General features: G+C 40.3%; 1 protein-coding gene and 1 long non-coding RNA gene across 4 annotated transcripts in view; one reads left to right on the top strand and one right to left on the bottom strand.

Annotated features, from left to right (window-relative positions):
- Window positions 1–532: 532 nt before the first annotated feature.
- GRTP1 (growth hormone regulated TBC protein 1) overlaps window positions 533–23,600 on the bottom strand; it is a 37,929-nt gene continuing 14,861 nt past the window's right edge. For both annotated transcript variants that reach the window (XM_087756332.1, XM_087756333.1), the window contains 4 exons: window positions 19,739–19,835; window positions 3,500–3,672; window positions 3,190–3,375; window positions 533–1,056 (listed from right to left, as the gene is read on the bottom strand). In XM_087756332.1, coding sequence (XP_087612458.1) covers window positions 967–1,056; window positions 3,190–3,375; window positions 3,500–3,672; window positions 19,739–19,835 — 546 coding nt within the window. In that variant the 3' untranslated portion in view covers window positions 533–966. The remainder of the gene's footprint in view (window positions 1,057–3,189; window positions 3,376–3,499; window positions 3,673–19,738; window positions 19,836–23,600) is intronic.
- Window positions 4,912–23,594, top strand: LOC148055815 (uncharacterized). 2 transcript variants are annotated; one of them, XR_015704562.1, is made up of 3 exons: window positions 4,912–6,159; window positions 6,355–7,910; window positions 8,749–10,750. It is a non-coding gene; the product is annotated as an uncharacterized LOC148055815 (long non-coding RNA). The 2 variants fall into 2 exon arrangements; XR_015704561.1 differs by lacking the exon at window positions 4,912–6,159 and adding an exon at window positions 22,479–23,594 and having other exon boundaries at window positions 6,194–7,910; window positions 8,749–8,891.

The raw sequence follows: 23,600 nt of genomic DNA, 5'->3' as shown, positions 1-23,600 counted from the left end.
GCCCAGTCAAGGAAGAAGTCTGTTTGTGGCTATCTCTGCAAGTGTTTCTCCCACCGTTTTTAGGGACGCAGGTATACGAGGATATAGCACCTGTAGTGCTCAGTACACCTCAGTACACCAGCGCAAAGTAGAAGTACAGCATCTACGTACGCATCCCTTACAACAAAGTGAGAAATGCTGCTTCCAGATTTGAGTCAAATTACTTGTTACCTACTGTGCTAGAGCTAGAAAACCCTGAACAAGCATATAAAATAGTAAGAGTGGTTATAGAGGAGTTTTTGCTGCTGCTTTCTGTAGCGTGGACTTGTGCATGTTCCCTGCTGCCTTAACCTGAACAGCTGTTACACTCTTGCATAGAGTATCTGTTAGTGCAGATAAAGATCACCTTCCTCATTGCTGTCTTGCCCTGCACTTTGCCATATTTATTGAGTTCCTTAAGTGATAGCAGCAAGGAAGAAGGAAGAGGCTTGTATTCTAGCCAAGTGGTGGCAGTCAGGAAAGAGATCAGGTATTTTAGTCTCTTCACACCAAGAAACAGGTTCTGACAAATTAAATTAATTTATTTTGTACAAATGAGCGCGGTGTCACAGTTAATACAGTAGGAAGGGTATGTAATTTTATGCACCTTCTTTTAACATTACAAAATGCCCTGAAAAGACAAGGACAGCAACTGTTTTTTTTAGAGAGTGTCCTGACACTGATCACATTCTACTCTGAAAACACTTTAATCCTTAACAAAAAACAAAAAAACCAACCACAAACAACCAGAAAACCCCAGAGAACCAGCAGTTCCAGTTACGAAGTCTGACATACAGTACAAAGTGTTAACAACACTTACTTGAAAGGCAGGAAAAATTGGTCAAGTGTCAGTTAACTCGTGGAAAGCTTGAAGTGTGCTTTAGTCAGTGCAAATAGAGGAATGTGTCAATTGCTGTAGGATCTGACCACCTGGTTAAATCTGGTGAGTTATCCCTGAGAAAGCAACTTCTCTCTGCAACTCTCTCGGAGTTTGTTGATAGTTGCTATGGACAAGCTTCCAGGGTCGGTGAATATTTTCTGGGGGCAAAAGGAGAAAAGCCTTACTTAAAATTCTGGCTTTGGACAACGTGCTGGAATTCTCACATAATTCTTTGAAGCCCGAAATCCCTGCTTTGACATCCATACTGTGAAAATGCTTATGGCTGTTTGGCTTCCTTGTAACAGGGCAGCATCTTCATCTACTCTGCTGTAAAGACGTGGTAAACCTGCAGCTTGTAACAAGTGCTGTAAGTTACACAAAAGCAACGATACAAAAGCTAGTTTGAATATAAGCGTCCAGTGGAAATTATTTTAGAAGGCATTTGTGCTGGTGGATGGCAGGCATATTTAGAATGTATTAAGCTATCCTGGGTAATGCTACAAAACACCAGTGCATTTCTCATGTGGTGTGAGCACAGGTTGTTCAGGCTCTGGACCACATACATACATACGAACAACAGTATGTTCCTACTGCAAAAAGATCAGTCTTAATCTCTCGCTATACTACCTTTGCTGCTCTTCTCTACCAAGCTTTCCAGAGCAGCAACGTATACGGATATAAGAATTTGAAGCATTTCAAATGCTGTCACGCGCATCTGTAATATTTGTTTGCTTTGACTTGTTGCTCAAGAACAATACATTTGTTTTCACTGCTTCATCTAAAACTTCTGACTGAACAAAACTATGAAGCAAGCTGCGAGTTTATGCATTTTAATCTACAGTTAAGATGTGTGGGCCCCTCAGTTCTCTGTAGTTGTAACTGACAACTCTGGAGATGAGATTATAATTGAGCCAGTTTTGCACAGCGTTCTGGCAAAGAAGTCTGCATTGCATTAAACTAAAAACTAAGGTTTTGTTCAGGGGGAGGGGGGCATAAAATATTTAACTGTCATCACCTCCACTGGTACCGCTCTCTCTATTGCTGGGAAAAAAACCAAAACGAAACCCAAAAGTATGTGTTTCAAAGTTAGGTAAGAACCTAACATAAATTGTTTATTTAATTGCCTTGAAAGCCCCCTCACTACGGTAACGAACACAGTTACAATAAATGTTTTATTCAGAGTAACTGCAAGAAAAAGGTAGTTGATTTTCTAAAAACAGTTACTGTAAAATGTAATTAAGGGGGGGGGAGAGTCCTTCAAGGACAAGCGTTTGTAACAGCCACTGCACTGGTATTTTCATGGCAGTTAACATTTAACAAAACTCTTATTCTAAACCCTTTATGGAATGGGAGAACCTTTCAAACATCTCCCTTCTAAATTAAGCTGTACCTGCAATTTATTTTTCCCTTGCTCTAATGAAAAGGCCCACAAACACTAGTAAGTTAAGCTTATTTTTCTTCTATGTGAGCAAAGATGAAGCGTAACATAAGTGACATTCTACTATGACAGACCTATGCACAGAGCTCTGACATGAGCACAAAACTCTTTTGGAAGTAAAAGTCACCTGTTGGGATGTAGTTCTGTGCACACTTAGCAAACAATGATAGCAGAGTTGGCCAAGTGATTTATGACAGATGTGCTCCTGTTATTTTATTTTTTTTTTGCAATTAATGTCTTTTACATTTCAGTCTTCCGAGTTAAGCTCTGAATCTAGTGTTCTATACAGATTTGGCATCCAATGTATTAATAATTTACAAGAATAATTCTTAGTTTGCAGGTTGTCATAAGACTTGAGCATTCAACTTCATGGATTGTGTCTGAAAAAAAGAATGTGGTGCTTTTTGTTCTTTGACTAAACATCATGCTTTATATTCTGGCACTATGAAGATATACAGTGCAAGTTTGAAATTTACTTTGTGTCTATTCTACAATATTCCACTACCATTCATCTGAAAAAAAAGCACAGGAACACAATGCATAGTTCACTGAAAGAATGCACTAAAGTCTAGTCAGGCTTCCTGCCTTAACTGGTAGAAAGGGCAAAAAGAACTTTTTTCCCTGTACGACAGATGATGTGAATAGCTTACTATAGATGGATTTCGATGATAATTCTTCAAAAAAATTCTTCAAAAGGTTTGCATTTGTTATGTATGAACATTGTTCATCCTTTTGGCAATTCCTACAGATGATACATTTCTCCTAACTGTATCCATCTTTTCGACTGAGCACAACATTTCTAAGTCAGTCTTGTTTTTAAATTTGTAACAACTAGAAGCTGCAGAGTATTTACCTGCATGAAGCTGTGACACTCCGTTACAAACGTTCCTTTGGTGATCTGCTTAAATTTATCACAAATGTCAGGGAAATTCGTGGCTTCCAAAATAAAAGCTTGGTGTTGCTTAATTAATGTTAAGGCCACGCGGAAGATGATCTTCGACCCTTCATAGAATAAACAATCCCATATTCGGAGCACAGTCTGCAGGAAAGGAGAGAATTCAGATTACAGCTTCTTGATTTCCAGTAGGTAATTATTACTAATGCACTACAAATGAAATAATGATTATGAGCACATATTAAGAGAACTTTATGTTACCAATTACCTCTACTGGAAGAATGTCAATGAACAAGCATATAAACCAGCGTGACACCACTAGGGTCCACATGACGCCATGTCTTTCCATCAGCTCTGCCACAGCTGGAACTTTCATTTTCACAAGTTCTCCAAGGACTTCCTGATCAGTTTTCAGGCCCAACATCGCAGGACTGTAATAATCTTGGAGAGAAGAAACCAAAATTAAGGAATCTGTGGACATGATTTTTCCACAAAAATTGAGGAGAATATCCTGTACAGCTGAGTATATAAAGGCACATTGAGCCTATGAATCCCAAGTTGCAGTAAATGAAACCATGCAATGAAGATGTCCGCGTTGTGGTCATACGGCACTTCTTTTTCAGCCAAGGCTGATCCCTCTACACAAACACTTCATTCATGCCTACCAAAGTATCTTCTTTCTCTTTGACGTTCTGTGGCAATTCATTCTTCCTTCCCAAGGAAGGATAATCTAGGTAGTTTTTAACTACTAGCTTAAACTACAAAAGCCTTACGAATACTTGAACAGTTCAATATAACCACCACTTCCCAGTCCACATGATACCCAGACAGGTAACAAAAGAAAAAAAAAACCAAAACACCACCCAAACCAACCCATAGCCTTTGGACTAGGTCCAGTCACAAACTGGAAATGTGAATTTCCGAGTGTCAGCTGTGCAGGGGTGCTGCAGACCAGATGCCACTTCTAGGGTATGACCTAGCCATCGAGTTAAGAGTTTTTCCTTCTTTTCTCTGAGCCAAGGAAACCCCACTTTTCATAGAATAAGTCCAAAAGGAAGTAAATGACAGGTGCCCCGGCAACATCTCTTCCCACTTACTTTATCTGTGAGACAGGGATTGAAATTAGACCTGCATCTCCTACACTGCTGGTCACCGCATCCAAAATTAAGAAAAAAGGAGCATGCTACAACTGTTTTACTCCACAGCCTGTTTGAGAGGTGCAAGCTGAATAACAAGCATCTCAGTTCTATAAACAAGTAGTTCTGGGTATACTTAAGGGAAGAAAAAAATATTATTTTAGTCCATAAGAGTTCAGATGGCCCGGCAAGGGACAAGAGTTACAGAAATGTTTAAGGAATTCGTACTTTGGGTTTAGATGTTGACAGAAACATTTAAGCTGGATTTGATGGCTCCAGCCCTGGGAAGCAATCATGGATGGGTCACTAGTGCTTTGCTGACAAGACGTATGTTATTAACATTATTTACTGAAAGAAATAACTGGTAACACAAGCACCTTTCGATGTGTTTCTTTCCTTCACTGATTCTGGAAAGCTGCAATTCAGGTTTCTCTAACTTAGCTGGTTTCTGGTCAGGCTCCCAGACGCACACAGCTTAGACCAATGGTTCACACGAAGGTGAAGGAATCAGAAACAGCACAGTCTGTTTGTCTGAAATAATTTTAATAAAAACTTATTTGTGGCACTAGGAGGTGAAGAAGATGTCCAAATTATGCAGTACATTTATAACCACTTTAATTTCTCTAATGAAATCACAAGAGCGGTTTAATATTCCACTCTTTTCTGTGTCAATGGTTTTCTTGAACAGACTTTCCACCGCAGGAGCTATTTGCTCCCATTTATCCTGTTCAAACTGCAGAACATCTAAAGGAGTTTTTATGGTTCTAAGGAGCGTTACATTCAACCTTTAGGAATCTAGCTTTTTGTCTGTGATCCTTATTTTCTTTGTTCCCATTGAAGAATGATAGGTAAAACTCCTCTAAAGATGTAAGAGCCACTGCCACTGTATACATTCCTTTAACCATTTGCCTTTCAGTTGCTTGTAGGGAAAGTTCTCACAGCTAAAGCACAAGTAATCCCATTAAAAAGTGTACTAAAAACAAACGAAATCACACCATAACCTCAAAGCCAACACAAAAACCTCTCTTTCTCCATATTTTGTGTTAGTGTTGTGCTCATTTGTGCATTGGAATGCAGGTAAAGTAACATTAACTGGAATCACATTTCATATAACAAAATAAGCCTTCTTCCCTTTCCTACCCTTCCTCCTCCTCTCATACATCCACAAACCAATTTTTTTTTTCTTTTTTGTGCTCCTGAGACATGCGAGTACTTAAAACTTCAAGTTACCACTGGCAAGTGTCCTCAGGAGGAAGGACAGCAGCCCACACGCTCTCTGCTCTGCACTGCTGCAATCATCCGATATGCTGAAATCAACAGCAGCTGCTATTTTTAATTTGTACAGCAAAGTAAATGTCAGGATCTCAGTGAGAATGCAACCGGACACCCACCCAGCTTTTCCAGAGCTGGCGAGTAAAAAGTTAACAGCCAGGCAACTTGGATACATCACTCGTTGAATTACTGAAGCAGCAAGCAGCCGGGAAGCCTCGGCGGAAATTAATATTTCGTTCAAGTTTGTTATATTGTACTGCTGTACAGAAAGGAAAAAGGAAGTATTCATTTATCTGGGGCAGCCTCCTGCTGTCCCTCTTGGAGCAGGAGCGGCTCCCAGGTGCCCGGGTACGCGGCGCTGCAACGTTCAGCCCAGCCCTGCTGCAAAACAAGCGGGAAGAGTGATTAACGATTTTATGCAAATGCCAACAACCCAGTAGCAGGTTTTTTCCAGGATATTAGCTGCCAGTTCACAACAGAAAGAAGTTACATTAAAAGAACCTGCATACAAGACATTTTTGTATGTAATTATTATACATTAATTACAGTTAGTGTGGGTATTAATTATAATTATTACACATAATTAATATGTAATTATAATTTAATATATATAATTTTAATATATATATATACACACACACACACTTTTATACATAAATGTATGTGTATACAATTAGCTCCTCAAATTAGGAAAGCCGCATTTCTAATCCTCCAGAAACATTCCTGCGGGACCCCGTATTTGTGCAAAACTTGCCCAGAGATCATTTACAAGGAACGTAACAGCACTGCAGTAGCCGAGGGGCTAGCACAGATCTAACCTTACGGCTCTGACATCGATCTTCCGAGGGCAGCGTTACCCCCGGAGGGGTGGCAGGCCTCCAGGCACAGCCACCCCGAGCACCGCCAGCAGCACCCTCGCCTGCACGCTGCCCGAGGGACCCGCACCAGGTCATCGGGGCTACGTGGGGTTAGCCAGAACTACACGGGCGAGCCAGAAGAGGATCCAGCGTCATGCTCGAGCCACCTTTCATGGTCCCTGTCTGGTCTCACTAGTGAACATGATTTCGTGACTTGGTTTGGTGCCTAAGTGCTTGGTAACATTTAACCTACTGTTAAACTCTTCTGTTCTTACTTGTTAGGGATGCCCAGTCCCGAAGCCTTCTGGAAACGTCCCCTCAGCAAAAATCCTGCGGCTCTCCCTTGCTGCAAATGTTTCACCATGTGCCCTGTTTTCCTAATTTCTTATAATTGGCTGCTCTGCCCAGAATCTCTCCCTAAAGTCATGATATCCTTGTTTATAGACAAGTCTATACAAGCCTAACCCTCCCCCACACCACAAAGCTGTTTTTCACAAGATACTGTGCAGCAAATTATTTTTACTTACCTATCATCAAAATACATTAGCTTTAAGTTCCTTCCATATCTTATCTTAAAAATTATTTGAAATTTCTAGATTTGCATGATCCACACTTAATTAGCGTATTAATTATTTTTCCCCTTTCAATAATCTGGCAAAATACTGAGCAGTTGATGACCCAGAAGGGACTTGAGTCAGTAACTGCTCCCAATCTGCCGCTTACTAATTTAAAAAAAAAAAAAAAAAAAAAAAAATCAAATGTAGGCTAATTATACTGTGTATCTATTGATCTAGGTTGGTTTATAGGAATGTCTTCTGACAATATATCATCCTCCTGAAAAAACACATCTCCAGATTGCTTCCTTTTATTCCTCAAATTGTCAAACAGAAGCGATAATGTTAACATTTAGGTGATCGCACACTACATTACTTTTCATCACATCTTCTTCTGGAAGGCAACAAATGAAAAAATGTATTATGAGTTATTATTATTATTATATTCTATTATTAAATTATTAAATTCTAGAAAAATGTCTAGATGAAAATTAAGTTTCCCAATATGAAACTCCACATTTCCAAGCTCTTTTGTAAACTGGTCCTAGGCTTTCCGTACTTTCTTCTCAGCTTTCCTTTGTCTGTTGCTTACCCACGTGCACCTGCTTTGCCTCGTCTGTCGTTCCTGGTGCCTGCCTATGGATTTTGGACGCCTTGCTAAGTTTAGGAGCGCCCGAGAGCGTGGCAGAGGGCAATCCAGGCAGCACCCCACGTGGAATTCGTCCCACCCAGTGCCCCTTCCTCATCGAAGTCCTGACCCCGAACAGCAGCACAGCCCCACCGCTCTCCCGGGATTCTCAGCTTCTCCTCCTCTTGGAGCTGAGCAGCAAAAAGGAAAAGCCAGCTTCACCAGCTGCCAGGTATTTTATTGCTACTGTACAACACAGGTGACTAGATGAAGGGATTTTTTTCCTTGTTTAAAGGGCTTTTTGTTACTAACACTGCACTGGCTGTGGCACTTTGAGCTTGAAACCTGTTCTAGCTCAGCATCTGGCAGAGATGTTCCTTAAACTACATTTCACTGTCTCCCTATGACAATAATTAGCACCTCTCTGAATCCTACCAGGATGTCCAGGACTAAGACATAACTGTCTGCTTGTGCTCCAGAGCAGTAATGAGATTTGCAGGAAATAAGGATAAAACTTACAGGGACTGTATGACCTTGTTCTCCATTACAAATAGATTAAGAGGTTCCAAAAATAAAAGTTTAAGAAGCAGTACTCTTATAGCCTTAAATTACCTCTACAAGTCAGAGCTGCAGAAGTTAAAAAAAGAATCCTTTAAGTCTGTTGTGCATATGTCAGGTTAAATATAAATACTCCTACTGGAGCTAACATGATACGAATTCTTACTGTTATAGAAATACCCAAGACAAGACCTCAGCTCTGCTGCTTATCTTCCAGCATTTCTAACTATTATTTCAAGAGCCTATATAACCCAGCCTGGGACAAACTAAGTGAATGCCTTGGCAATTCAATTCGTTTAACCAAAGGGAAAAATTAAAAATTAGCTGGTTTAACTTTTCGTACAGTCATAAGCAATGTAAAGTATTTTATTCACAAGAATGTTTATAATGTCCATGAGAGCCATGGTGGGGGGGGGGGGGGGGAATTAAAGTTCTCTCTCCTCCCCCAAACAAGCAAAAATGGTTAATTTTTATACCAATATGCAACATTCAAAAATGTCTTCTTGCTGTAGATGCACATCACCATTTGCTAGCGGACTTCACTGGAATCCAGAAGAGACAAATAGAGCAGGCCTCAGCACTGGCAGGCAAAAGCCCAGGTTGCCATGAACAGAATCGGCCGACTTCATGAAAAGCACTCAGTTCTACATTTCAGGTCAAAACAGAAACAGATTCCACCATGTGCCTTTGTGGGAAAAGATCCTTTCCAGTAATCCTTCACTATAAAAACTTAGCTGTTTGCATGTTACTGAACACTGGGGTTATTTTAAATAACCTTGGCAGTGCAAAGTTTTCCTTTCCAAAAAGATAACACTATCATAGCTGAGTTTATGAACTTCATGCAACACACATGGAATGAATTTCACTGCTTCAGTTACAGAGAGGTCAAACTAGATTATGATAGCAGTCCCTTCTCATCTTCAGAGCATCTAAATGCCATTTCTGCTATTCCTACACAATTTACTGACTCACTCATTCTCCCTGCTGGCAACTCTCAGCCTGCTTTGTCCAAGAAGGCAGGGCAATGTTCTGCTATTTCATTTCTACCAGGGGATAGTCCAAAAAGGTGCAGTAGGTCGTCTAAGAATCTATATCACGAGCCTGCCATAAAAAGTTGGACAACCTATGTTTGGGAGGAAATCAGAAAGTCACAACAGGAAAAGGAGGGAAACCAAGAGTACTGCCAATTTTTTTTTGCAATATCAGGCCAAAGTGACCCCCTGCAGATGTCCTGGTCAAAGCGATATCCTGCAGATACGTGGTTAAACGGCAAGCTGAACTGTTAACTATGTCATTTTTAAAACATAAGTTCCTAATCCTCCAGGGAACTGGAAAAAAATAAAAAAATCCAACAAACAAACAAATCTAAAACAGGCTCGAGCCATATTTTATTTTTCCTTCATCAAACGAAACTGAACCAGAACTTCTGTCCTGAGGTACTGAACTCACACCAGAACCAGCAGTAGCCATATCATTCACAACTGAACATTAGCTTTAAAAAACCATAAGCAAGCCCAATTAATTTTGGATGGCAGAACTACCTTAAAAAAAAAAATAGAGAATGCAGGTATTTTATGGATGCTTATTGGTTGTGATACTGAGATTACACAAAATTTAGAATAATAGCATTTTGAGAAGTTATTTACTATTAACACCTTTTCAGCAAGCACAAAGAGGGAGCGTTCAATTGTTTCTACCTAATCCCATCTGCCTGTATTCATGTTTTGCTTCTGATCCCAAACTTAGAAAACGGATCCTGGAGTAGAAAGAGCCCTTTGGTTTCCTATATGCATTTCACACAGCACAGTGGGATTCTGAGCAGATGTAGTAGCTACCATTTGGAAACTGAAGAAGGATGCTTGTTAATTATAAAGACAATGGAAAGAAAGGCAGAGATTATATCCTTCCAGACATTACAGAAGGCAGAGATGAAATACAAAGAAACAAAGACTCCACGTGTAACCTCCCAGAGAAACACACTGAAGTTAGCAGCACGTTAGAAAGCACAAGTGCAACTTTCAGACATTCCCATTACAGAGAATGAAACTGGCTAGTTTATTTATTTATTTATTTTTAAATACTAACTCTCTGTTAGGTGCTGGTCAGGAGAGACATTTGCATCATTAAAAACTAGCCTAGATTAAAGTTATAGCTACCAAACCACTCTCATACAGATTAGATATAACTCTGAGCAAAATGCTGTTGGCCAATTCTCCTTTCTTCGCTCTCCCCCCTCTTTGTATCCACTACCATTGGAATCGCTCCTTTTGTGGACAGTGGTTTTTTCATAGCATCAGTGAGATGACAGACACCAATGGACACGGATTATTCACCGCTCGGCTGTTTCCAAACGGCCTGGCCTGACTCCAGTCACTGCACTCCATGAATTGCGCCAGTCTGAAGAGCGGCACGCTTTGGAGAAGGCTGCAGCTTACTGGGCTGACAGTGGTCCCAGGAGCAGAGGCTTTTAATTCACAACACACTCTGACAGACTTTTAACACCAATTTCCTCAAATGGAGAGGAAATTCATGAACAAGCATTGAAGATTACCACAACTGCTTATCATGCCTGTAGAGGAAACAAATTTTTTTTTTTTTAAGTGAGTTTACAATTGTGCAGCGAGGCTTAATGACTGATGACTTCAGCTGAATAAGGATTCCTGGATCTGTGGCTTTTTTAATTCCTCTATGGGATTAGGAAGAATAGCTATTTTATCAGTTCACCGCGCTGACAAGATTATTCTTAACACCTCAGCACAAAACACAGCATTTATATTCTCTCACACTTAAGAAGAACCCCGGTGTTCCATTTTCTTCAGCTCTTTGCAAGAACGCCACAGTCACTCCATGGGAACTACCAAGCACACTACTTAAAAGACTGGGACAGAAGCAGGAGGTTTAAAACAGAGAGCTGGACAGACATATACGGTTCTAGCCCAATATTTGGAGAGGGAAACCAACCCAGCCCTTCAGTCTGAAGAGAAGGGAATGAAAGCCACAATCCTCTTACTTCGAGCTTGAAGAAGCTAATAAGAGAATTAATTTTAATCTTGAAGCAACAGGTTTTAAAACCGTAGGAGGAACAAACAAGACTTCTCCACTAGCCATAAATTGAAAGCTTTAGTAAAGCATTCGAGTCTTCTGAACATAACACACATGAAAAAAACAAGGTATTTGCCAAGCATCTCTCCAAAACTAAACAGTCACGTCTTGTACATTTAGGTAGACTGAAGCTACCACTGGGCATTGCACATTCTTTTCTTCATACAATTTCCTTTACTCTCAAAGCACATCTCCTTCCACAAACACATTCTTTATGTAGCTACCTATGCTGCACATGCATTATACTCTATTTTGAAACAATATCAAAGCCTGCTGTCAGTGCTTCTTCATACTATGCCATATTAAAAAAAAAACCAAACAACCTACACCACCAAAAAAACTTGACAATACAGCTAAGCAATTTAAAAGAAACAATTTTGCAAATAAAATAAATCCAGAGTAAGCCCGTCTTAGCTCAGGAAAAGCCAAAGTAACCCTTGGATACATTCACTACTGAAGGAGAGAGTACGTCATCTCTGTATATGACATTAGCAAAACTGAGGTTAGAAAACGGCATCCAGCCCTGATATTCACATTTAAGGCAGGAAGTTGAAGAACTGGAAAGGATGTGAAAGAACGGGTTATAAACACTAATTACAAAAATTGAGCTCTGTAAGGAAGTTCCCTATTTGTAGAATTTCTGCAAGGAAAATGAAAAGCAAACTTGACCACTTCATAGAGAAAACACCCTAGGCATTATGGGCTTTTCAAGATAGTAAGAGGTGGTCTTAAAAAGAAGCAATAGCTACAAGTTAGGACAAGGTAAATTCCAATAAAAAGTATAGCAAGCATTTTTTATGAGTCTTGGTATTTAACACACGGATTACTTCAAGCATATGAATACATCTTATGGGGATTTACAAGTTAAAATACAAAATCGTATATTAGGATCTGCATTGAGCACCTATAACCCCATTATACATTTGTCAGCAATTACATTATGCTTCTTGCTGTCCGAGTGACATATTCAGGAAGGCTGCACTATTAACATTGTAATTGAACATGCAGAGCCCTGGTTGACCATTAGATGACCATATATATGCTATGAGGAACGAAATACACTACCCGCTTTGGCTTTGCACCTCTGCTGCTTTAATTTCGCAGTTAAAACAGCACAATCCCTTTAACATGGCGACAGCTGTCAAAACTATGGTTTCAATACCACGTGCACATTAGTGCTTTCACAACTAGAGCCATTAGCTAAAACCGAGAAAAAAAAAAATCCCTCCAACATGGCTATTCCAAGAAAGTATAAAGCACAAACTAAGTAAGCCTTGTGCTGCATGCTAAGGCTTGGCCACTAATAGGTTTTTACATGTCCAAAAAAAAAAAAGGGGGGGGGGGGGGCGGGAAACACGACACAACATGATGACACGGACACCTCTTCCCCCAAAATCCACACTTCTGTGTTTCTACCACTCTACCTACCTTTTTATGCAGCCAGGGAATTCTAGCTTTGATCAGTCCTAACTGAACTAAGATTTCATTTGAAGAGTTTATTTTGCTGGAGGCTTTTGAAAGGGGCGAAACTTTGATTTACTGGGGAGATAAACAGGCAAATACTGCTGCCTGCACAGCCAGCCAAAGGCTGCAGTCCCATCCAGAGTAGTCCCGCAGAAGGCCTACTGAAGATACCTCAAGTTCAACATAATGAAATTATATTAATACAAGGCTTGCTTGCCAGAAGGAAAGAGGCATACTTGACTTTTTTGAGTGGAGTAAGTCATTTAAGTCCTGCTTCCAGTGTAAATACAGCCATATCAAGGAACACAATAGTCTTCAGTATTTTTAGACAGTATGGGTCCTTTTGCTGCATAGCTGAAACGTTTCCTCACAAAAGTAAGGCTGACAACATGTATACTGATGTCACATATAGGAAACTTCTGGTTTGGACAAAACTGTAGGAGTTCCACCCAGCTACCTAAAGCAAACCTACTACATATTGAGATAGTTCTTTTATTGATGACACTTGTGATTTGGGGGGGGGGGGGGGGCAGGGCGAGGCATATGATACATACAGGAAAGAAATTATTCAAAAAATATAAATATATGTATCATTTTAAAGAAGAGAAACATCAGTTACTCATTTCCTGCTTGCTCAAGTCTCCCAAATCCCCTAGCAGTTCAGATTTGTAAGTAATAAGCATTTCAGGCTTATCATGGTTTCTAAATACAGGCACATGATGACTCCTACATTCCACCTTCAGCTTAAAAGGACACTGCATGCTTAATTCCTAGGTAAATACAACTGACCTCTAATGTTCAAAGATTAATGCTTTCATCATGGCTGCTGGTTAACAGTAAAACATGTTGGAGTCCCATATTTCAAAACTCCTAATTATTCAGCCTACCAGCCAAGCGTTCCTCTCTCCTAGTGGTAGATGTGATGTTGCACTCCAGAGGTGCGCACTGCTACAGCTTCACATGCAATCACAGAGGAACTCGCTAAGGACGAGTGAGAACTCTGCCAGCTCACGGCCCTGTAGCTGGGTGCTGCCAGAGGAGGAAGATAAGCAAACAGCCCAGAACTGATGAATCTGCTGAAGTTTTCTGGGTTGATGGTGGTATAAAAAAAGCTTGGTTATCAAAAACTACTTTGCAAACATGAGGTCACGCATGTTATGCATCACCTTGCAAGGAGCCTTCCATACCAAAGGCACATGACTGCGGTGCTCAAGTCTTCTCTGTGAAAGGACATGCTTTTCATCACAACAGTCTCCTTCGCAGGCTGCAAATTCAGCTCAACATTACTACTATTCAGGTCTAGCAGTGTCTCTTACCTGCACAGCTGAATAAAATGCTTCCTGTAAAACAAAGTTCCACTCCCCTTTGGAGAAGCAGGTCTTAAAAGACACAGCTGCCTAGCCAGTTCCACATTCAGAGGTTCCCTGGCAATACCCAATCAGGGTATTAAAATAAATTCAGCTACAAGAACAAGATAAAGACATGCTTAGCTGCAATTAGAAGCAAGCAGTCTAAACAGAAATATTGTAAAGGTAGTAGAGCATTCCACATTTCTCAAGTGGCCCTTCCCTTCAAACCTGGAAGTCCATATGATGGGACTTTAAAGAATGTTATAACATGAATCACTTGAAAGAGAAGGATATACAAGAGTTTGGTAAGTAACTATGTGATTATTCAGTTCAAATATTCGTGTCTTTCCCTATGCCTATCTCCTATGCAACAGTACCTACAAGTCTATGGCTGATACAATTGAGAACCACAGAGAGCTCAAAACAGCTATGTGTTAGATATCTGTTATCTCAATATGCAGACGTTTGCCTTAACTGGCAGTCACTAGGCTACCCAGCAAAGTGGTATCTTGCACTGCACCTTGTGTCCTTGCAGGTAATTCCAGTTAGTTCAGTGCAGTCTACTACTTTTCTGACTCTTTCGTCATTTAAAACTCTGTTCTTATTTTTAATTATTGATAAGCAACCAGGCAGTACATGTGGGTAAAAAAATAAAATTAAAAAAAAAAAAAACGCTAAAAAGTACCAGGCTGAAGGAAGGTTGTTAGACTGCTCCTCGAAGAATGCTTGTAGGCTACACCTAATGTAAGATTTTTATTAGCAATGTTGGAGAAAAAGAAAAAGCTGGTGTTTGTTAACAAGCCTAAACTGAGAGACACCATCCCGTGTCAATACACAAGGCACAACAGAGTAACGTAGTGAAAAGATTGGAGTAAGAGACATGATGATATTTAAAATAACAAGGACAAGAATGTGCAAATAAAGTTCAGCAAAAAGGTGTTATGAATTCCTATACGCTGTGGAAAGAAAAAAAATCTGTTGACAATGAGAGAGGAGCAATAGCACATGCATTATTACTGAGATCACAAATCAAAACCAGAGAGCCACAAGGAAAAACAGGCAAGGGAGATGCTACAGCTTCTCTCTCTCTCTCAAATAAAACACTTGCAGCTGTGAATAGAGAGAAATAATGCCACTGCACAAGGCACTAGCAAATTTCCCACTGGAAGAAATAAGGGTGCCATTGTGATCAAGTTAAAAAAAAAAAAAAAAGGAAAAAAATCAATTCAAACTGGAACAAGCACACAAAATAATTATTAGGCTAAAACGAGAACAGAGAAGAGTTTCATGCAAGAGAAGAGCTTGACTGAAGCAGCTTAGTAATACAAAAGAACTGTAAAATGAATTGGCTGTATACTACTAATACATGAAAGGTAAGCACAAGAGAGAGGGGGACTTTTTTTACCCCCAAAAGTCAGCATTGGCACAAGAATAAAAGGATATAAAATTGGCCACGAACAGGCTAGTGCAAAAATCATAAGACCGTTCTTAATCATTGGAGGAGTCATTCTACAACTGGTTTTCAGTAAGAGTAAATAACTTCAGTATAATAGTCCAGTAGACTAATTAGAGTATAGCTTGATAAACACTGCTGCTTTCAGACCGAGAACTACTGAAGGGGGGGGGAGAGGGAAGGTCTGCTATATATAAGCATAACTGTCATGCTAAAGCGAGTCCAAAGTGCCAAGTTTTTTTCTCTTAAGCTTAACTTTTAATCATAAATATGTAAAACATGAGAAATATGCTCATTAAATTACATACCAAAGTACCACAGTTGAAAGTTCCCCACCTACCTGATGCTTTCTAAAGCAACCTCCCCATTACATCCTCAACAGAACAAAAAAATTTCTCAACAAAAACCAGAGCTATGAACAGAAAAGAAACACTAGAGCTACGCTGAATACAAATTGCAGGCACCTCCACTCTGAGCTCAAATTGAATTCATACCGCTGCTTGTGGGCAATACTGTCTGCTCCAGCCATCTGTTTTACATGAACCTGGGAATAAGAGATCTTGGTAACATCCAAAACTTCAGTTAAACAAATAATTCTCTTTCCCCTTGCTGTGTTTAAATGAGATATGCTCCTAATCCTTCCAAATCCCAGGTTGAGCAGCTGACAGACACAACAGGCAGTAGACTACGGGCTTGCCTTCAGCAGAAGCAGGATCTTTCTGGCCTCACCCAGCTGTACCCAGCAGCACTACGTTCAGCCAGATGAACGGCATGCACACAGCTCCACGTACCAACAAACCAAACTGTAATTTTTGCTGGCTCACTCTTCCAGCTGTGCTAACTCCATTTGCGTGTCACAGAACAATTCAGCCAGAAAACCTCTACCGATGGGGTCCCATTCCCAAGTTGTCCCCCTCCTGTCAGTGGGTGGAGCAGTCACACCTTCGTCATATCCTATGGTACGTACCTCCACCCAAACCTAAAAGAACAGTACAAATGGGGAGGTGAGCCATAGCTTAAGGAACTCTTCTCTGTCACTTCCCCAGAAAGCTGCCACTAATGCTCCCATCTGTCACATTCTACATTTTTCAATCAATGACATTGATTTGTGGCTGGCTTGCTTCATCTGCTGACCAAAAAAAATGCTGTCAGCATCAAGGTACTGGAGCAGCTGTTTAATGTAATTAAATGAATGCATGTGGGCCAGGGGAAGGAAGCATTCATAGGGACACTGCAGAGGGCAGAAGAGGGATTTCTAAATTGTTCTAAATCATCACCGATTTAACTGGCAGCGACAGGACACGCTTGAAAATGAGGACATAACCTGGAGGCATATCTGTTGCAATGAAAGGGGAAAACATGTAGATTATAATGCAAACAGATCAAGAAAAGAGCATCAGCAATGAAAGTAAAGGAAAAATGTTGGCTAATCAAACTGTTAACAGCCAACAAAAAATGATTGCTACTTTTCCCTCTGAAGATGTGGAGAATACATAATGTTTCTCTGCTTCCCCAACAAATAATTATAGGGCTTTAAGCTGAAATGCACTGTAATTTGCCCTGTTAACAGAAGGGCATTACTTACTTACCCGAGTAAGTTTATTTATGGATACAGTCTGCCTGTCTAATTCTTTCTCACATATATACACACAATATTTTACTGAAATTATGCCAATTATTTTATCCGCCATGCTTTGAATTTCATAAATGGACAATTCAAGCATGATATAGGAGGGTAGTGGGAATAAAAGGGGAAAATTTAAAAAAAAAAAATTGGGGAAGGGAAGAGCATCAGCAACAAGTTTGCTGAACAATGAAGCCTTGCATTACTCAATACAAATATTTTTACTACATAAAAGATTCATACTACCTAACTTGGGTTCTTGTTGAGGTACCCATGCTGGAAGGGACACCTCGAGTTCTTTTAAAACTGTCTGCAGAGGGGAAAGGGTCACACTCAGATCAGCAATTCTGATCAGATATCCCCTTCCCCACTGCCTATCAAAACAAACATCAGCATGCACGTTTCTAACTTCAGCACCTCAGATGGATGCCTGTACTGGATGTGCTGAACCCAGGCCAAAGTCTGTAACAAGACTGTTGTTACACAGTAGTAAAAATACATCTATAAACAGGGTAGTAAAAAAATATATCTATAAATACAACTCAAGTAAATGTACATCTCCTTTATACACAGTAATTGCCTTTCACGTTATGACTTTCTTCTCATCACCAATGCTACTGGCATAAGATAAATTCAACAACTAAGAGGGAAAGAGCAACTCTTGACATTTAGGTATCAGCAAAGTGTAGGAGAAGGATATACAAGAACTAAAGGTTTTATGACAAACTAAAGTAAGCTCCCTACCAAAAACAATGAATAAAAAATTCTGAATCTACTGCCTTGCCCCAAATAAAAACATATAAGACTATCAAAAAGATTAACAGCAAAAGTTGCCACACATCACTTTGCAGCAAAACTTGCCTTTTACTGAGGGCCTTGTCCCTCACACAGTGAGATCAATGGAAAGACATCCACCGATGTCAGCCAGTGGCAGGTCACGTGGCAGACAGCAGCCCTCAAGTCTCCTACCTGTTTGCACAGCTTATAGCTCTCAAGGCTGAACAAAAGCAACAGACACAGTTGACTTCTTTAGACTATTTTTTATAGCTTGAAAGTAAACGTCAAGGCTGCAAACCCTCAAATATTTGCAGATTGATTCAACAAGTCATAGCACTCCCTGCCTGTCTCTACTCTTCTAATGGGCAAAGTTCAACCCCTCTGCTCATATGCAAGGAAAACCTCAGCTCCTATAGGGCGTGTTCAGTGTAAAAGATAATTTCTTACAGTCATTCAAAAAGCAGTAAAAGACTCCCTCAGCTCTTTTTCTTTTTTTCTCAAAGTCCTTCCCTTCTGTTCAATAAGGAACCAAATATTATACGTTTTTTGTTTAATCTTAAACAAGATCGGAAAGAAGCAGAAATGAAATTATCAACCATGATGTCCTTGACCAGCACTTAGTTGACACTAACACTGAATTCAGCCTCTAACCATTTGGGATAAAGAACTGTTCAAAAGCAAAACTGGGCCAATAGGGAATTCCAAAGCCTCCTTATAGAAAAATTAGTCTTCCGTTTTGAGTATGGCTTTACATTAAGGGTGTAGCTGTAGTCAGTCCTGTGCAATGCTAATGGGAATTCATGAAGAAACCATTCTTCCTCTATAATTAAATCCCAAGAAAGAACATTCCCAAATGGATTTCATGGGAATATAAAAAATAGCTGTCCCTGATGCCTGCTTCTGGTTTTAAACTACTTCACACATGTGGTGAGATTCAGCTATACATGGGTGAAAATCCAGTGTGTAACCACCTCCTGCAAACCCAGAGATCCAGGCAAGGGAACCTAGAGAGCTACTGAACTGACCAGATGTGGATACTATCTATAGCATAGAGCACGCCGAATTTCCTTCTGGAATCTATTGACCAGTCTGGCTAGATCACCATTGATTATAACAGAGCTTTGACAAGAACTTCACATACAGACACAGACAGGGATTTTGACATTTGTTTGCTTTGTTGTAAAATCACAATGTGCCCAAGATAGCCCTGCTCAGAAGCGGGGGACACAGCAGAAACTACCACCACCTCGCCAAATACCTTTGAAGAAAGCTCATGCTGCCTCCAACCAAGCCACTGGGAATTCCTACTTCAGGCTCAGTGCTCAAACTGCACATCTGCCATCTTTGCTCTGCAATTACTGCTTCATCTGTGTCTTATATCATATTCCTGCAACCGGAAGTGCCAATCCCAGACACCTTCACAAGTCCTATTCCCCAGCATCATACTGATATAGGAAGACATCTACCTAACAGGTGTAAGTAGGGAGTGAGAAGTAAGACCGTAAATTAACATACACATACACCGCTTCATCAAGACTAAAATCTGACTATAAAACAGACAAATTCTGCCCGTGTGCTGTGTCTTCGTCCTGTGTTTCCAGGACCCTAGAAAATCTTCAGTCCATGCAAGTCCATTTTAACATCTAAAAGCTCTAAAACCAGAGAAGAATACAAAGATAAAATAAAAGCCAAGCTCCAATATACGAATACAACTATACATGTTTGTAGCATACCAGGCAATATTCTTCCAATAAGAGCATCCAGTAACCAAAAGGACTCCTCTTCATTCTTTGTAATAAGAATCAAGTATCCAGCTATGAAGTTCATGCCCTGAAACAGAAAGAAGGGTTTTAAGATGCATACACTTACAAGTTTCTAGTTTATTTCTTTTGATTCAGAGCTAAATTACTACAGTCCTACAAAGTGGGCATATTAAGTAAAATCTAGTAATAAAGATTGAGTAAGCTGTTAAACCTGCATGACGACAGCTAACAAGAATTATTAACAAAGATCAAGAAGAGAAAAAATAAAAGAAAAAGCTTAGTAGTCTATAATTTACCTTAATTTTTTTCCTTTTTCTTTTCTTTTCTTTTTTTTTTTTTAAATCCCAAACCCTGTCCCAATGTAGCTGAAGACTGCTTTGACCAGAACCAAAACACAGCTGTATTAGATGTGCAGTACAAACACAACACACCTGCAGGTAGACAGTGTAGCTGAAGAAGGAGAATGCCTGACCGAAAAACTCTTTAGTAAAAAGCTGCAGCTCCAGCAGCTTTTACAAGCTGTAGCTGCTTAGCTCATCAAACGACTGTATACAAATCATTTGCTTCCATAATACCTCCAGCACTCCACATGCTAGTCAATGACTGGCCACTACAGCTCCTGCCTTTCAACTTGCAAACAGAAGGTAAACACCAGGAGGTGGGGGGATTAGAAGTACTACTAGAAAATCTGTGAAAAGTAGTCAAGTCATGATGGGCCAAATTCCAACTGTGCCATTTTCATAACCATTACTGACACTCTCTGACTGGAGAAGCGGGATACAGAACATACAGGTCACAAACTGGTATTCCCTGTAAACACATTGCCTCTGTCTCAGGCACTTTTTTTCTCGTATCCACCGTAACACTGCTAAGTTATGGTAATATTACTGATTTACATACACAATAGTCCATGTCCTTAAACATTTTTTAAGTATGTCTTTTCCATCGTGCACAAGCTGACAACTGCACAGCACATCAGCACAACACTATACGCCTCTGAGGTGCAAGGCCCCCCAAAGTCCTCCTAAGCTAACAGAAAATTATTTTTAAATATTTACAGGCTATGAAGGCTGGTGTTGGTTACATTGCCTTCTTCAGTTTCATCCCTTTCTTTGGCCTTCTCCCTGTTCTCTCTGGACTTCTCCAACACATCTATCACCACAGGCAGCACCACTGTCTCTGGGTATCCTGCAGTGCTGCCAACTATGGCTGTGAGCCAGACGACAGCTACCAAAAAGACCGCCCCTCGCAGCCTCTGGAAGCTACACCTTCCTCTCTGAACTGAGATCTCATTTCTTGCATTCAACAGGTTTGACTCACCTGTCCCACCTCAGAAGGCTTTGCAACACTCCCAGAACAAGGAAATATTAGGACGCTGCATCTGCTCCAATGTTTCATTTCCAAGCTTCGAGTCACTACAGCAGTTGTCACACAAATGGCTTGGATAGACCTTGCATAGCCTTACACGGTGCTTGGCCTTCTAGTTAGGAAGGCAACTATTTGTTCCCATGCTGACAGTTAGCTTAACAATTGCATCTATGGTGACAAGGGACTGTTTGGCATTTAACGTGGCATGCACAAAACCCTACTCTGGAGTGTATGCTCACAGGACACTGAACTTTGCTGGTTATACCAGGGTAGGCAACACGGTACCACTGTCACAGCATGACAGTGCAAAGCCTAATACACTCCCAGATGGGAGACTTAAATGCCAGTAAGTACCACAAATGCACTAGCATTACGAAAATGTCCCCTGAAGAGCCTTCAATCAGTAAAAGCCCTGCAAGACACTTGAAAAAAATTTCAATTTTTCACTCTGAGTTTTCTAGTGTTTACAGGGTCTCCCTTATCATGCAGTGAGTATTCCTGTATCTATCTTGATGAAGTCTGCTGCTTCACTAGCAGAAAACACGATTTCCTGAAACTTTGCTCGATTTACAACTTGCCTTGGAAAGCAGATGTTGACCTTCTGTTTATGTTCTAATTATTTAGCCAGAAAAGATAACATTCATCCTGTGAGGAGACCAGAGGTGAAAAGAAATCACATAAGGCTTTTTAAGTCGTATTTCATCTCCAGTGTTCATAACGCCAAGTTAAAATGCAAAGATTAGCCCATTAAACAGTTAATGTACCAAAACTTTAGTGAGAATTGGACATATATTTTGGGTAGAAGCTAGCACGATTTAGAAGTTGTGTATGTTTGTGGGTACAACTAGCTCTATATAGGAGCCTGACACTTGCAAAGGAGAGAGAGTATTCTTAATTCTACCCCTTCTGTTATTCTCAAAATATTAAAATTATATTTTAATAAATATATAATACTGAAAGTAATAAAAATAATTCATCTTTTACCCCCACTCTTCAAATAATTTCTGTACTAAAACTGGTTGGGATACACAAAAAGAATTTTTTAGTGACTTCAGCCTAGGTTTAAGCCCCTCTAAGTCTTCTTCTCTCCAGATTTCAATAAATATAATTCATATTCTTTTAACTTTAGAACAGTTGTATTTACTGTACGAACTTTCTCAACTAACACGAGGTTAGCACACATATCCTTGGTGAGGAAGGGAGGAGAGAGGATAGGAGAGGACTTAAGTGAACTGAAAACACATTTTGTTCATGACAGTTCCTGCTTCTTTATGATCCTTAAAGATGGTCGCTTTTTTCTTGACTGTCACGAATCAACTTTTATCTTCTTTGTGTTCCACAGGAAACTTCACAGTACTTGGCAGTGACAACAGGAGCTTTTTTCAGCTGCCTTCTATCAGGTTGAATTTCAAACATATTTTCTTCCTACTTGCCTGTCTATACTGGGAGATGGCACCAAATAAATGCTACCACCCCCCAACTACGTGATGTTGCATAAATGCTGGTCTTCCTGTATTTTGAAAAATGTGACAGTGAAAACAAAAGAAAATCGAGATCTCATGATGCCTTGTACATACCAAGGACTGTTTTGGGAAAGATGGCAGGAGGTAGGAAGAGGGAAAGGCAAGCTCGCTTTCTCTTCCTCTCTGAAGCAACTAATCTTGATACGACCATGTGTGATAAAACATTTATTTTGCAGCTAACAAATGGAACCAAGCATGATCAAGCTAGCTACAAAAAAGGCCACAGAGAAACTCACAAGGACATTTGAACTTGCCCAAAGTGACTCATTCCTTCCCCCCAGGGCCATTTTAAAAACAGAAATAGTTTGCGGATCTGCTTCTAAAAATGCACATTTGTCATGGTTTAACCCCAGTCGGCAACTAGGCACCACACAGCCGCTTGCTCATGCTCCCCCTCCCCTGTGGTGGGATGGGGGAGAGAATGGGGGCGGGGGGGGGGGTCATGGAGTAAAACCCATGGGTTGAGATAAAGACAGTTCAATAGGACAGCAGAGGCAGAGAAAATAATAATAATAACAATGATAAAAGAAAATACAAAACAAGTGATGCACAATGCAATTCCTCACCACCTGCCAACCAATGCCCAGCCCGTCCCCGAGCAGCGATCACTGCCCCCCAGCCAACTCCCCCCAGTTTACATACTGAGCATGACGCCATACGGTATGGAATAGCCCCTTGGCCAGTCTGGGTCAGCTGTCCTGGCTGCGCCCCCTCCTAGCTTCTTGTGCACCTGGCAGAGCAGGGGAAGCTGAAAAGTCCTTGACCAGTGTAAATGCTGCTCAGCGGTAACTAAAACATCAGTGCCTTATCAACATTATTCTCATACTAAGTCCAAAACACAGCACTACACCAGCTACTAGCTGAAACCAGGACAACATTCAAATGGACAAGAAGAATTACCATTTGTGAAATGCAGCATTGTTTAAAAAACAGTGATTACA

The sequence above is a fragment of the Nipponia nippon genome, unplaced genomic scaffold (genome assembly GCF_047370975.1).
Source record: "Nipponia nippon isolate SJK-2023a ecotype South Korea unplaced genomic scaffold, ASM4737097v1 scaffold_2, whole genome shotgun sequence".
In the NCBI taxonomy this organism is placed as follows: Eukaryota; Metazoa; Chordata; class Aves; order Pelecaniformes; family Threskiornithidae; genus Nipponia; species Nipponia nippon.
This window is presented reverse-complemented; position numbering and strand designations above follow the sequence as displayed.